Source organism: Sturnira hondurensis, unplaced genomic scaffold (assembly GCF_014824575.4).
Source record: "Sturnira hondurensis isolate 20B ecotype Veracruz unplaced genomic scaffold, ASM1482457v3 Scaffold0001872, whole genome shotgun sequence".
Classification (NCBI taxonomy): Eukaryota; Metazoa; Chordata; class Mammalia; order Chiroptera; family Phyllostomidae; genus Sturnira; species Sturnira hondurensis.
In genome coordinates, this window is record NW_028074503.1 from 5,918,914 (window position 1) to 5,933,604 (window position 14,691).

The following is a 14,691-nucleotide window of genomic DNA, read 5'->3' on the forward strand; positions in this document are numbered from 1 at the left end:
ATTTTCCACTCGTGGCTGTTTCCTTCCCCCTTCTGGTACCCCTATAATCCGGATGTTGGAACGTTTAAAGATGTCCTGGAGGTTCCTAAGCCTCTCCTCATTTTTTTGAATTCTCATTTCTTCATTCCTTTCTGGTCGGATGTTTCGTTCTTCCTTCTGGTCCATTCCATTGATTTGGGTCCCAGTTTCCTTTCCATCGCTATTGGTTTCCTGGACATCTCCCTTCATTTCAATTAGTTTAGCCTTCATATGTTCCTCCAATTTGTGACTGTACTCTACCAATTCTGTGAGCATCCTGATAAATAGTGTCTTAAATTGGGCTTCTGAGAGCCTGGCAATCTGTTGGTCACTTAGAGTTATTGGCTCTAGGACTTTGAGTTCTTCTTGTGCCATCTTTTGGGCTGTTCGTGCCTGTTAAGTAGCCGGAACGGAGCCCTAGGTTTTCACCAGAGCAGGGCAACTCAGTCGCTGGGTTGTGATGTTGTATGTGGGGGCGGGGTCAAAGAGGGACAATGGCTTCCCTCTGCCGCCTGCTGCCGCGACCCCCACCAGCACCGCAGCCACCACCGTCACCAGGCCCACGCGCCTCGCTCCACGGCACTCGAGTGTGCCACTGCTGTCAGCCCTCCACCATGGGTTCGCCCCCTGGGGCCTGCGTGGTCCATCTCATTGCACGCGAATGTGCGACCTCGGTCAGTCTGTTCCGCACCCTGACTAGTTCTGGGCTGCCTGCGCTCCTAGGTCTGTCCTGCCCGACCCAGCTCCGCTGCTGGCTCCACCTCTTACCTTGTTGAATGGTTCATAGCTGTCGGACTTCCGTATAATTCCGTTTTCTGGTCTCTGGGTGTGTGTTAGTTCTCCAAAACTTTTGTTGTATCCAAACTTGGTTGTGGGAGAAGGCACAGTGTTTCCACCTATGCCTCCATCTTGGTGGAAGTCTCAGGGATAACTTTCTGACAGTATTAAAACTAGCACGGATTTACATGGGTATGTAATCTCTAAGGTCCTTTCCAGTGCCAGCATTCTAAGTATTTAAGTTTCTCTGAAATGGAAATGACTTTCTCTAGAAAAGTATTATTAGAAGGGAGGTTGCTCTTTCAACAAATGATTATTGATTTTGCAGGAGAAAGAAGTAGGTCTCCAATATCTGACATGCTTTTAAAATATTACTATGTAAATCAAGGAGTGTAAAGCAGATAGCTTTTTATTTGGGAGAAGGGAGTGCTTGTTAACTCTGGTCAAAATGTCTAAATGGTATAGAAGAGTATTAAAAACAGCTTTTAAGTCTCTTGGATATCCTTTCCAAAAATTTCCATTCATATATTAAGTTAAATTATATAAATTTAGCACTTTTGTAGGTGAAAAACTGTTATTGACAATTTTATATAGTTCAATGTAATGCAATCATATATGTGTGTATATATATGTACACACAGATTTTCAAATGCATATAGAATAGTACTTTATCAGGCACTTTGATTGTATTCTCTTCTTTAGTCCTTATAACTCCTCTGTAAGATCATACTATTTTTCCTCAATGAAAAAATTATGGTATGGGGAGGATTTAGTTACTTTTCCAGAGGTGTACAGCTAGTAGAGGGAGAAGCCCAGATACATATCCAGGGACTTTGGTGTTAAGGACTTTGATGGAGTGGTCCTTAAAGTACTATTCTGCAACTTGTGGAGCAATGTGCCTTGGACATCTGTCCATAGTGGTACCTACTTTTTGTGGCATAATTCACTGGTCCACTAATAGACATTTAGAATATGTTTGTTTTTTATAAACTGAACATCCTGTATCTTCATGTACTAATTTATTTTGCAGATTGATTTCTAGAAGTGGAACTTCAGGGTTAAGGGTTAGATTTTAAGAGATATTTCCATCATGATTTTCAAACAGTGCGCGCCAGTTTCCACCACTGTGTAAATGCATATTACCCTTGTTAGCAGCGTATGTGATCAGTTGTTTTCAAATGTTCTAAACACTTTCTCGTGAGTTGTGTCTCCACCCTCCTTCAGAGGCCGAGGCTCTGTTTTCTGTGTGAAAACACGCTGTAGGATGTGGAACCACCTCTTTAATGCCCTATGAGAGAAATACTTGTGGTTCTAAACCTTTTAAGTATTACAATTATTGATGCACGGGTTTTCTCATAACTTAGAAATGTGTGTATTCCGAAGTAGTGAACTTTAATGAATATTTGAAGGATCTTCCGTAGATGTCATTTTGTTTACTGTATTTACTAATTTTCATCGTTTGAAGATATGAGTGGATTATAAGTAAAATGGCAAGCCTGAAATGATTTGGGGAAACTCAACAGCTTACAATCTGTTAGGGAACAAACAGAATTTGTCAAAGATATTTGTCTGTCTTCCTGGTTTACAGTGGGTGATTCTTCATTCCTAAAAGAGTGTAAGTTATTTAACTAAAAGGCTATTGACGTGAAAGGGCACAGGTTTAACCTTCATGCCCTTGGGGGGCACAGGCAGTACCATTCTTTACCTCGTTCTCTTTTGCCAGGCTATAGGGGAGCCATAATTACAGCTGACTTATGAACAGATTTATTGTCATTTAACACTTTCTGTAATTATCTTGCAGACTCATTAGGATTTAGAGCTTATTACTACTTTGTATAAAAAAACCTCCTAATATTTTGTGATTTTTTTTTTACCTTTTATTTTGTTCCCACTTTTGTAAATAAATCTGCCTTTTTCATTAATGACTTAAACATAAATCTAAATTTTAATGGGATCTTTTTTTTTTAAGATTTTATTTATTTATCTTTAGAGGGGAAGGGAAGGAGAGAAATATCAATGTATGGTTGCCTCTCGTGCATCCCTTGCTAGGAACTGGCCTGCAACCCAGGCATGTGCCCTGACTGGGAATCGAACCACAATCCTTTGGTTCGCAGGCCCGTGCTCAATCCACTGAGCTACACCAGCCAGGGCTTAGTGGGCTCTTTTAAATTCTCCAGAGACTTAATGGTTGACTGTCATTAGGGACTTCTGTGAAATATGTTGGATTGTACATTATGGGTTTATCTTTTCTTCTTCCCAAATTCCCCTTAAATGTTGGTAAAGGAGTGAAGACAACATAAATACAGAAGAGTAAAGAAGAGAAGAGAAAACAGCAATAAGAGTGTTCAGTAGGATTTCAGTTAAAATTGACTTTAGATTAGAAACTAGGGGCATTCTTTCTGGGAAAATAAATAAATGGCCAGGAGAGGAGGTCTCAAATAAAAGACAGAGATGGTAGGGTGGATTTGTATTGTGTCCGATTATCTAAGAAGGAGCCTCACTTCCCAGGATTCCTTTTCTCTCATAGCCCCTGGTTAGCCTGGGCCTTGAGGCATTTTGATTTTGAAATGCGGAAGTAAGGCTGCCACCATGTTCTTCTTATTCTCCGGAGGTCAGTACAGGGACACTGGAAGCTATTGCAGCTCACGAATGATGTTGGCACTGGAGCAGTGGGGTGCCTCACCTCTGCCCAGATCTTCTCTTTCCGTGTCTCCTAACCCTGGGCCAGACCTGGCACCAGACACACAGTTAAGAACAGAACATAAACTGTTTGACCAGGTTCACAATAACATAAGGCCTAATCTATGTAATAATGCTATATTCTATATCATCCCTAGTGTTTGATCATATGCTGACTGGTACAGACTGTGCTCTAGTAGCTGCAGAGAACCAGCACCTTAATGGTGCATTCATGAATTCTAGTTTTCCACAATTGATTCTCTGATCTACTTAGATTTAGAGTCATTAATGACCTCGCTTCTAGTAGCACAGGGGACACTGGTGATCCATGGGACGCACTGGTAAAACAGTCACTTTATCACCTATAGACACTAGTAATCAAGTGCCTATAAAAGATGAGGCTTCGGGAGACTGTGTTCACTACCACAGAACATGTTAGTGAAAATAAAAATAATGGTATAGGTTGGTCCCTTGATTGTATGCTGGGGAACTTAGGGAAGAAAAGAGCTTTAGATTCTGAATTCTGTGATTGTTCTAAAAGAAACCCTGCATCTTGTAGCCAAAGCAGAGATGCGTGAAAGCCAAACCCAATGTCCAGTCCTGCAGTTGACTGAATTACAATGCAAATTGAATTTCTAGTCTTGTAGAGTCTCTTGTGTTAAAGTTACAGCATTGAGAAGGGATAGAAAAACAACGATTAGGGTGGGAATGTGGGCAGATTCTAGTGAAGCTGAGAGCCTCGAACTCCTCAGTTCGCCGCCTTTGCCGGTCCTTCTACCTTTGTCTGAGGGAGCTGAGCCTCCTGAGGAATCGGAAACGGCTTCCTTTAAGTAGTTGCCCTGTAAGAGGCTGCTGATTTTCCAAGGACCTGTCCTCACCACCTCTCATTCCTTCCATAGCTATAACTAAACTAGTCTCAAGTTCCAGAAGCCCCCAGAGGGTGAAGTACTAAATGATACTACCCATAAAGATACATACTGAAAGAACTGCATGATTCTGCCTGCATTTACCTGGATTGCGGTGTGGAAATGGATCCTACGTGTGTGGAATCAGAGTAGAAAGAATATAAAGTTTGATCAGGCTGAGTTTATTGATATGGGCTCATAAGCAGAGGTTCCATTGGAAGGTATTAGGCCAGAGGGCTAGGAGTGGCTCTGACAGTTTGGTTGACTGAAAACTACATTAAAAGGTGACCTAAATTAAATAAAGTTGAGATACATGTTAGAACTTTATTTGTATACTTGAGAGGAGGTTGTTGAAGGGCTTGGCGAGGTTAGAATGCTAGAGCAGGCTTTTCATTTAAAAACAAAACCAAGAAAAAACTTGATCACATGTATCCCCTGAGTAGGTCCTTTTCTCAAAGCTCTGAGATACACATTCAGGAGGGGAGCCTCAGCGTGCTTAACAGCTCTGTTGGCTATTCTCTTTAAGCCAGTAGTGATGGGAGTTGTTGCCATCAAACTAGGGTCCTAAATTTGGCAAGAATGATAGGATCTCAGGTAGCAGAGACAGGTGGCACTTAATTGCTAAAGACAAGTTAGGTGTAGTTACTGTAATGGGCAGCAAAGCCAAAGCACTAATATCAGAATAATCTGAGTTGCAAGGATCTTTGACATGGCTATTTGATCGTAGTATCCCTGGAACTGAATAGGTGGGCAGCCTATTAACTCTTCACCAAAAGAGTTTGCAAAAACGGAAGAGCTCTAGAACCAGCGGTGTGACTTGGGTGATGTCCAAAAAGCGTTAGAGCCCCTCAGCCAGTCCCTGGACTGGAGCCATTTCACAGACGTCCTCTTAAGGAAAGACCCTGCTGTGAAACCAGAGATTTATGCTGTGAATCTCCTTCTAGCCTATCCCCAAAAGACTTATAGCCGCTTACTAGTGACTGAGCGTTGGGGAAGGGAAAATGATCAGACTTTTTAGGCATTGCTGAACACTGACTCTGAACCTAATGAATTCTAGGAGACCCCAAACACCAGTTCTTCATCAGTCAATGTAGTTTTGATGCAGGTCCACCTCACAGTGGGCCCAGTCTGGTTATTTTCATATTTCTGGAATTCGTAATGGGAATAGTTGCACTTAACAACTACCAGAGTTCTCACATTGGAAGTGAGAGAAGGCCGAATGGAAGCCACTAGAATATCTCCTACCTACCAGAGTAGGAAATTGTCACCTAGAGAGACTGCAGAGTCACTGCTAAGGATTTGAAAGATGCCTAAGTCATGATTCCTACCACATCTCCAGTCAACTCATCTATTTGGCATTAAGGCAGATAGGCGGATCTCAGAGGAGGAGGATTGATTATCATAAACGTAGTCTGGCATTGGCTTCAGTTGCAGTTATTGATTGTTCCAGCTGGGGTTTTGTTGCTAGAGCGAATCAGTGCAAATCTTGGCATTTGGTATGCAGATACTGATCTGGCATATTTTTTTTCCTCCTCTCTATGCTTTTTAGCAAAGACTGTCAGAATTAGTTTGCTTTCAACTGGCAGGCCCAGCAATATATTGTCACTAACCTATCCCTAAATCAAGCCTTATATTATAAACTAGTCTTCAAGGACCTGGGCAGCCTCTTCCTTCCACAGGCCATTATGCTGATTCAGATACTGATACATGTTTATTGGAGCTATTGAGCTAGAAGTAACGACTCCTGTAGGCATTTTGCCAGAGTGCATTTAGGCCAGAGGGTGAGAATACCACAAATTCAGGGGCCCACCTTCATGGTGAACTGGCTAGGAGTCCAGTTGTTTCGATGATGCTGAGATAACCTTTGCAAGTAAAAGACAACTTGCTATATCTGACTTCCGCCATCACAAAGAAAGGGACACATTTGGATTTTAAAGCAGCACTTGCCTCATTTCATCTGAAATGGGAACCGTCTCCCTCTTCTCGAACTTGTCTCTGCTCCGTTTCCCTAATCAGGAGCTCCAAAGCTTGCCCTTTCCTCCTTCATCGAGGTGTCTGGAGCCTGTTCTGTCTTCCTCTATTCTCTTTCCAGTGGGTCCTCCACTGTCAGCTCTTCCCAGGTTCCTTTCCTGGTCACTCAAACCTTTTGATTCCTCAGACTGGTGCTTTATTTAAGGATTCCTCCCCTGATTCTGTAATATGAATTTTTATATTTAAAATGTTTATTTTCATCAAAATAACAGGTATATTGTCGGACACTTAGAAGAGGAAATTGAAGTTATCCACATTCACATATTTATGAAATTCATAGTGATATTTTTGTTAACCTATTTTCTTAATGATGTAATGTGTACATCTTAAACATGTCAGTAAATGTTGCACACATCTCATTGGCATACTACAATTTATCCGTCCCCCTGTTGGACATGGTCTCGCTGCCAGCATGAAGCTGTGTGGTGGTAGCTTCATGGAGATGAGTAGGTGAGATAGTTGTTAGAGGGCTGAGTAATGCTTGGGAATAGCCATCAAAGGACTTCACCTTTCTATTTCTCTTGGGGTTTGGGTTTGTAACATTGGGAAAACCTGCTACTGATGTTGTGTTAAAGAACTTTGGTGATGGGATACAAGGGTAGAACAGAGAGATTGGAGGAGTTCCAGGAGAGAATTACTGTCAGGATCAAAAGAGAAACAAATATTTTGTGGCACGATCAACATTTTGAAATGGGAAGAAAGAAATGAGAGAGATGAGACTGTGGGGAGAAACTTGGATATGCTCGTGGGTGGCAGTAAATGTCATACTTGGGTACTGGGACTTGGTCCTCTGGGAGGTTTTCAGCCATTGGAGTATTTTAAGCAGGAAAATGTATTATCAGATTGTATATTTCTTTAGAAATATTCTCATTGCCATGTGAGCAATATTAAAACTGGTAATAGGGAGGTTTCTTAGAAGGTTGTTGGAGTGATCTAGGCAGAAGATAATGGAGGTGAAAATGTAGAAGAAGATGATTTGGAAATTGCTGTCAGAAGGTGGGACCGATGAGTGCTGGATGGAATGTAAGGGTGACGTTGGCACCTGGTTTTCTGGCTTGGGCATTGGAAGTTCACTAGAGGAATATGATTTGAAACGTGTTGAATTTATGATACATTCAGTTAGAGACTTCACTAGGAGATTGAACAATGAGGTCTGGAATTTAAGAAAGCAGTCTGTTGGGTAAAGATGGGAGGGTGGTCATTAACATAGGAACCAGTGTTTCCTTGACTGCTCTCAATTACACAAGTAGTTAGGAACTCAAAGCCCACGATTGCATGTCACATAGTCTGTTTTGACATATTACTTTTATGAAAACTGTTGAAACAGATTTAGAAGTGACAAAATTCTAGGGCAGAAGTTAACATGCAGGGTTGTCAGTGTTCTGAAATAACTCAAAAGGAATAAAAGGAGGGTGATAAAAGGCAATTCTGTTGCTTCCAAAGTTCCGCTCACTGACCAGCAGAGGGCAGTCAGACTCGAAGCTCAGTCTTCCCTGCTCTGTGCTGCCCTTCGGTCCTACAAGCTCAGGTCTTTCGAATACAGATTTTCAGTGTTGTTACACAAGGCCAGGCAACCAGGGTACCTTTTACTTATCCTTGTTTCTAAGACTTAGGATAGATTTGTTTTTTCTTCTAAAGCCATATCTTCATTTCACCCCTGTTCCCTATGTCTAATTCTTGTTTTCTCCTTAAAATTTAAGCTTGAATTATCACTTAAGAGCTGCTATGGTAACATGAGGTTAGAGTGAAACCAGGTAAATAGTTTGAGAAATGTAATGAAGTTTTTCCACTCTTTATTAAAAATTACAATTTTTGTTTCTAGTTAACTGTTAAGACCCAGGGACACATTTCTGTTTCCTTAGTCTTTGATTCTGGGAATAGAGTGGAGGAAGTTGGCATTCGCTTCTAGAGACAGTATTGATAAGCCTGGTTGATCCGGTAAGGCAGCAAGCTCCTCCACCGTTCAATTGGCGGAACTTATGAAAAACTTCCTGTCCCAGGATATATCCTTCATTTGCCGGCCACATGTCTGAAATGCCCATTAGTCTGCGTTTTAGCTTTAGGCATTCAAAGCTCCACTAAACTCGACAATTTCACTGGGACAGACAAGGCAAGTGTGGCAGGACAAATTAGTTCTTTAAGTTAGCTGGGACTTAGGAGAATAGAACATGGGCAGGACAGTTTAATTAGTTTTAACTAGGGGTGGAAGGAAAGGCCTGGAACTAGGATTACACTGTTTCCTGTGTATAAGCCTTCCATGCCTCCCAATTGACTAATGAATTAATTTATTATAGTAAGGACCAACATTTATAGAGTATATATACTGCATACCAGGCATCATTCTCATTTCATTTTCAGGCCAACACTATGAGATAATCACCATCACTATATATTTTGCAGATTAAGAAACTCGGACGCAAAGAAGTTAAGTCATTTATGTGAGGTTGCTTATTGGAGGAGACAGCTAATGTTTGCCGCTCTTCAGTCCTTGTCTTATGCTGCCTAAAATAGTTCCTTGCCCATAGGAGACGCCTGGTACCCCAGGTAACTTTTGAATTGAATTAAAACATAGACTAGCATGAAGCTAAGTTGTCTTGGCTGGTGGCTCTTAGAAACGGAGGCCCATGTGAAGTCACTAAGAATCTCAGTGGGACTCATGAAGCCCCTGGGCTCATACAGATGTGGTTTCTGCTTCTCAGTAACGTAAGGGGGTATGGAAAGGGAATAGATTTAACAGCACAGAATCTACTCTGTTAAGTTGAGGGAATAAAATTTGGATAAGTGGTTATTTTTAATTATTTAGTGTCATTCTTAGAATGGTGTTATTTCTTTGAAATTGGTGACTGGCAGCGTTTACTTTTTTTCTTATAAGAGCAGGAGAGTATCTCAAAAGTTCTGTTACAAAATAAGAAACTTTGTTTAGTGATATAATTAAACAAATTAATGAAGGCTAACTTAATGGACCTGGCAGTGTTAGGGTATGTTAACATTTAGGTTTGATTACACTTTGTTTTGCACTTGATAAGTGAATTATTTCTCTTCATCTTCATTGAACTTCACCTTCCATTTTACCAGCTTTTCATCCAGGTGAAGAATCCAGATTAAGGAATATTGGCATGTAGAAAGTCAATTAAGAAAACCCTGTGTTTCAGAAATAGTACATTGTCACATGAGTCTTCTTCTTCTTCTTCTTCTTCTTCTTCTTCTGTTCTCTTAACTACATTAGTGTGATCTGGTGTTGACAGTGTAGTGTGACCAGAAATCAGTCCTAAGTAGGTTTGGGAAAACAACTTGGTGGGTGAAAGAAAGTTAAAACTGATGCAGGCTTGAGTTTTTATGGCTTTGAGTTGTCTGTTCATGCTCTACCCTCTCACCACAGTCAATTGAGAGGTAGCCGATTACTCTGCTGGGTCATTGCAAAAATGATAAATCAGACTGTAGACTTTTCCCAGTCATAAGCACAGGAATAAATAGTACGCGTTTGTATCCAGGTTCAAGAAAGATTGACTTTCTAAGTCAGTCACTATTTGGGGGAAGAGAATGCTATCTCCTTCGTAAAGTTGTGAATTATGAAAGACATTTCTGTGGGGTGACCGAATGTCCCTTGGGGTTGGTTTCATTTATAACGTTGCCTCAGGCCTTCTGCTGCATCCTGTTGGAGTGACCTGCTTTTCACCCTTGTGCTGGCAGCTGTAATCTGGCTTTGTCCTCTGGATCCTTCAGGCCTGTCACATGACAAGCATGAACTGTGACCCCTTTGTTCCTTACCCAGATCGTTAGGTCTCTAAGTTTTTTCTGTTTAACAGTTTTGCCTTGTTTTCTTTTCTCTTTCCTTCTTTGCTCCCCTTTTTATTTCCTACTTAGCCAAGGTTTGTTTGCAGGGGTTTTTTAGTGCTTTTTTTTTATGAAGTATGTAACATGGATGCAGAAAAGTACACACACCATAGGCTTACTGAATGTTCACAGCACAAACACACCAATACATGCAGTACTCCAGTCAAGAAAGAGAACATCACCAAAAAGCCTTTCCTCTCCCCTTCTGGTCACTAGTCTTCTCTCTCAAGAGGAATTGTTATCCCGACTTCTGTAGCTCTGCCTGTGTTTGAACTAGACAAATGGAATCAAACTATGTGTATTTCTGTCTGTCTGCATCCTTTCGTTTAACATTGTCATGATATTCATCCATGTTACTCAGTTTGTTATTGTTATGCAGTATTCCATGTGTATGAGTATCCACAATTTATCTATTCTACTCTTAATGGACATTTGGATTGTTTCTGGTTTAGTGCTATTATGAAATGTAGTGTTGAAGATTCTCATTCATGTTTTTGAATGAATGCATGACATATTTCTGGGTATTTACACAAAAGTAGAATTGCCATGACATAATGTATTCATCTAACTGTTCAATTTCAAAATTTATATAAAGTACTAAACAGCTGATTTTAGGCAAACTCTTGGTAGGAAACATTTGTAAAAATATATAGATTCAGCTTGAACATAATATATATAACTTTTATAAAAGTTTATATAAAACTTTTGGTTTAGACAAATGCCCCTACTTAAATGTACTATAATTTCAAACAGATAACTCCTGTATACAACAAAATTGCTACTCACTGCCCATGACACACTTTATTATATTAACTTTCTTCCTAATATGTACTTTTCAGTCCAAAGCTGGTAGGCCTGTTCTGCAAAAATCTTATGAAAATATTTTGATGGTGATAATTTGCAATAGTTAAGATTACATCTGAGTTATGCAGCCTCTTAGTGGTAATGTCACTGGGGGAAGAGTGACGTACTTGTGCTCGGTTGCACTCTTCGCCAAAGTCGGACAGATCGGATTCCCTACCTGCACAGGAGGTGAGAGGCTGGCTGTGGATTGTACAGGCGCTCCGTGGTAAACAGCCCAGCAATGGCGCAGCCAAAAGTCGTCTTCCTGTCCTTTTTATAATGTGGGCTTTCCAAAATTTGTTTCATGGCTACTTTTGAACAAGTTTAACCTAAGGGGTATAGGAATGTGATTGTGACGTCATATCCCCCCAAACTGAATAGTGTATTTCAAGGAAAGTTTATGTGACCCATTAGATAAAGCACCCCCCCATATCATTCTGTGAACTTGCATGAATTCAGTTGAAATTACATTAACTTCTTTTTACCATAGTGTTTTGGAGATTATAAAAAAGGTTTTCCTCCCCTCCAGCCAAAAAAACAATGTGTAGGGAATAATTGTAACCTGATGGTTATAAAAGGCAGTGACAGAACCAGAAGGTCTGCTTCCTCGGTAAGTAAGTGTCTGTTCTTGTATACATGTTTCAGGTGGAGAAAGGAGGTTCCCAATCCCATCAAGGTGTTTTTAAAACAACGTATGGTGTTAAAAATTAGAGAATCAAAGATTTTGTTTTTACAAAATTATCCTTTATCTAGGATATTTTTTATCCTTTATTCTAGGTTATTTTTTATTTCTTCAATCCTATTTTTAAAATAGTGCTATGTAGATATACTGGTATTTGGACAACTGTCATAATAAAGGTGTCATTCATTCATTTGTCATTCAATGTGTCATTCATTTTTTTATTAAATTTATTAGGGTGACATAGGTTAATATAATTACATAGGTTTCAAGTGTACAATTCTGTAATACAGTACCTGTATATTGCATTGTGTGCCCACCACCCAAAGTCCAATCTTCCTCCATCACTATGTGTTTGGCCTCCTTTACTCTTCACTGCCCCCCAGCTTCCCTCTGATAACCACCATACTCTTGTCTGTGTCTGTAAGTTTTTTATAATTTGTTCAGCTGTTGCTTTCAGTTTTATATCCCACATATGAGTGAAACCATATGGTTCTTGACTTCTTCTGTCTGACTCATTTGGCTTAGCATGATATTCTCAGAATCCATCCATGTTGTCACAAATGGCAGTATTTCATCTTTCTTATGGCTGAGTAGTATTCCATACGTATCACATCTTTATCCAATCATTTACTGAAGGACAGTTAGAACTCACACTGGTTCATTTTTAAACTACTACATTCAGTTCAGGAAATGTTGCTGTTAATCTGCATTCATCTGTATACTCTACTAAGTCCTAGAGGTCATAGAAATGATAGTCCCGATCCTCAGAAAGCTTAGGGGGTGTGAAAGGGGGTGGTAGCATATACTGTAACACTATGTAAGGTAGTCGCCACAGTGAGAATTCCTTGCAGGAAGAGGGAAGGTAAGCACACCCGTCTGAAATGGGTCTTAAAAGATGAGGAGATGGGCCTGGAGTGGCTTTTCACCGATCTTTGCCTTTCGGCTGAAGTTAAGATGCGTCGTGAAGGAGCAGTGGGAAGTAAAGCTGGAGAAAGCCAGCGATGCATTTGTACCTGATGCGACAGGTAATACACACGGTGACTGAGAGCGCTCCTTTTACATCAGACTAGAATTTGAGTCCCCGCTCAACATTGGTATGTGATCTTGGACCAGGCTGCTTTCCTAGGTAAGCTTAGTTTCCTCACCTGATAAATGGGACATTACCCATGTAACTTGATGCAATTTTGTATCAAAGAGGAGAGATTATATGCGGAAGGTGCTTAACAAGTGCTCAGGTAGCCACTCTGGACAATTGGAAGTTGACTTGTTTTGACCATATTGTTCTGGAAACTATAAAAAGGGCTTCCCTCCTTTCCATAAAAAATGTAGAGAGAATAATTATAATTTGATGGTTATAAAAAGATAGCAACAAAACCAGAAGATTTTTGAAACCTAGAGTAGTGGGATCTAACCGTGTATTTTACTTTTATTTATTTTTTGACACACAAAAGGCTGCGCACATTTAAAATATATAATCTGATAGGTTTTTACATATACATACACCTATGAAATCATCACCATAATCAAAATAGCTGGCTGTACCCGGTATTCCCCAGGGTTTTGTCCAAGACCTTCAAAGAGGAAAGCGTGGCCTGCAGCCTGCAGCAGACAATTGAATAAAGTAGAACCTGGAAGTGGAGAACTCAGTGAAGAGGCCATGGCCATGGTCCCGGTGAGACAGAATGAACGGTATCATGAACTAGGTGTGCTGGCAGTTGGGCATCCGCCCAGAAGGCCAGGCTCCTGGAGGACAGGGTTGAGCCTGCATCATTATCCCCAGCACTGACCCTGTGGTCCGAGGCATTTACTTGATGAATGGGCATGCTTCCTGTTATGAAAGATTGCTTATTTTAAATGTGTTTTCCCTTTTTCTGTTAGGGCTTAAAAGACAACTGTCTTGCTTCTGGGACATCCAGCCTGATAGCCACCAAACAGTTGTTTCGTCCAAGAATCACGAGAGTCTGCCTCAGGGACCTGATATTCTGTATGGAACAAGAAAGGGAGATGAAGTATTCTCGAGCGCTGTACCTCGCCCTTCTGAAGTGACCACTCCACTCCGTCCAGATCCCTGCTGTTGACTGCCAAAGAAGACACAAAGAGCATTGTTGCGCTCTCCTGAAATTGCAGTTTCTGGGAAAAAATCACCAGTAGGGAAGACCACTGTTTACAGTTGCAGACTTTTATTAAATCTTACTTGTACATCCCATGGGGTTCTTAATGACCAGAATTCAGCTTTGTCTTCTGATAATTGGTTATATAATCAGATCACAGAGGTGGGTATATGCCTAGCTGTGCATTTAATCACAGCAAGGTAAGGCCCTCTTTGTTACTACTGCCTGCTTCGTGTGTCCGACTGTTACGGGCAATGTGTCTTTCCCTAATACAGTCTGGATGGAGATGCAGGGAAGGAAAGGAAGAGTCGCTGCTTACCAAAGAAGTTGTATTTCAGCCTGTAATGAACCTGTCTCAAAGTGTTAGGTTTTCTGGGTTGGAATCGGAGGTTGCTTAGCTAATTATGACAGTTGCCTTCTGTAGTTGAAGGTGACAAGCCGCAGAGCTGGGGCCTGTGGTGACTTTGATCAGGTGCGTTCCAGTGCTGTCAGAACCGAGACAAATGGGCATAGTCTGTGCCTGAGGTTGCTGTCTCTGGTTCATGTCACCATGTTCTGAAATGAGGGGCTATCCTTGTTAGGGAAACCTTAAAATTGAAGCTGATGATATACCTCATTGAAAAATGGAAAAGGGGTAAAGTATCAGAAGGAATGAAGGGAAATGGAAATGCACCATAGAATGGGAAATGCACCACGTATGCCTAAGTGGGGCAGTGGTGGACCCGGAATGCCGAAGCAACTGTTCGTGTTACGTTGACAGAAAACAATCGCAGCCCATCCAAAAAGGAGAAAATGTTTACATAAACATTTT

General features: G+C 40.9%; 1 protein-coding gene across 1 annotated transcript in view; it reads left to right on the top strand.

Annotated features, from left to right (window-relative positions):
• The window catches only part of TAF4B (TATA-box binding protein associated factor 4b), a 127,533-nt gene extending 113,216 nt beyond the window's left edge, over window positions 1–14,317 (top strand). The window contains exon 15 of the mRNA XM_037032241.1: window positions 13,648–14,317. Coding sequence (XP_036888136.1) covers window positions 13,648–13,815 — 168 coding nt within the window. The 3' untranslated portion in view covers window positions 13,816–14,317. The remainder of the gene's footprint in view (window positions 1–13,647) is intronic.
• The last annotated feature ends 374 nt before the right edge of the window (window positions 14,318–14,691 follow it).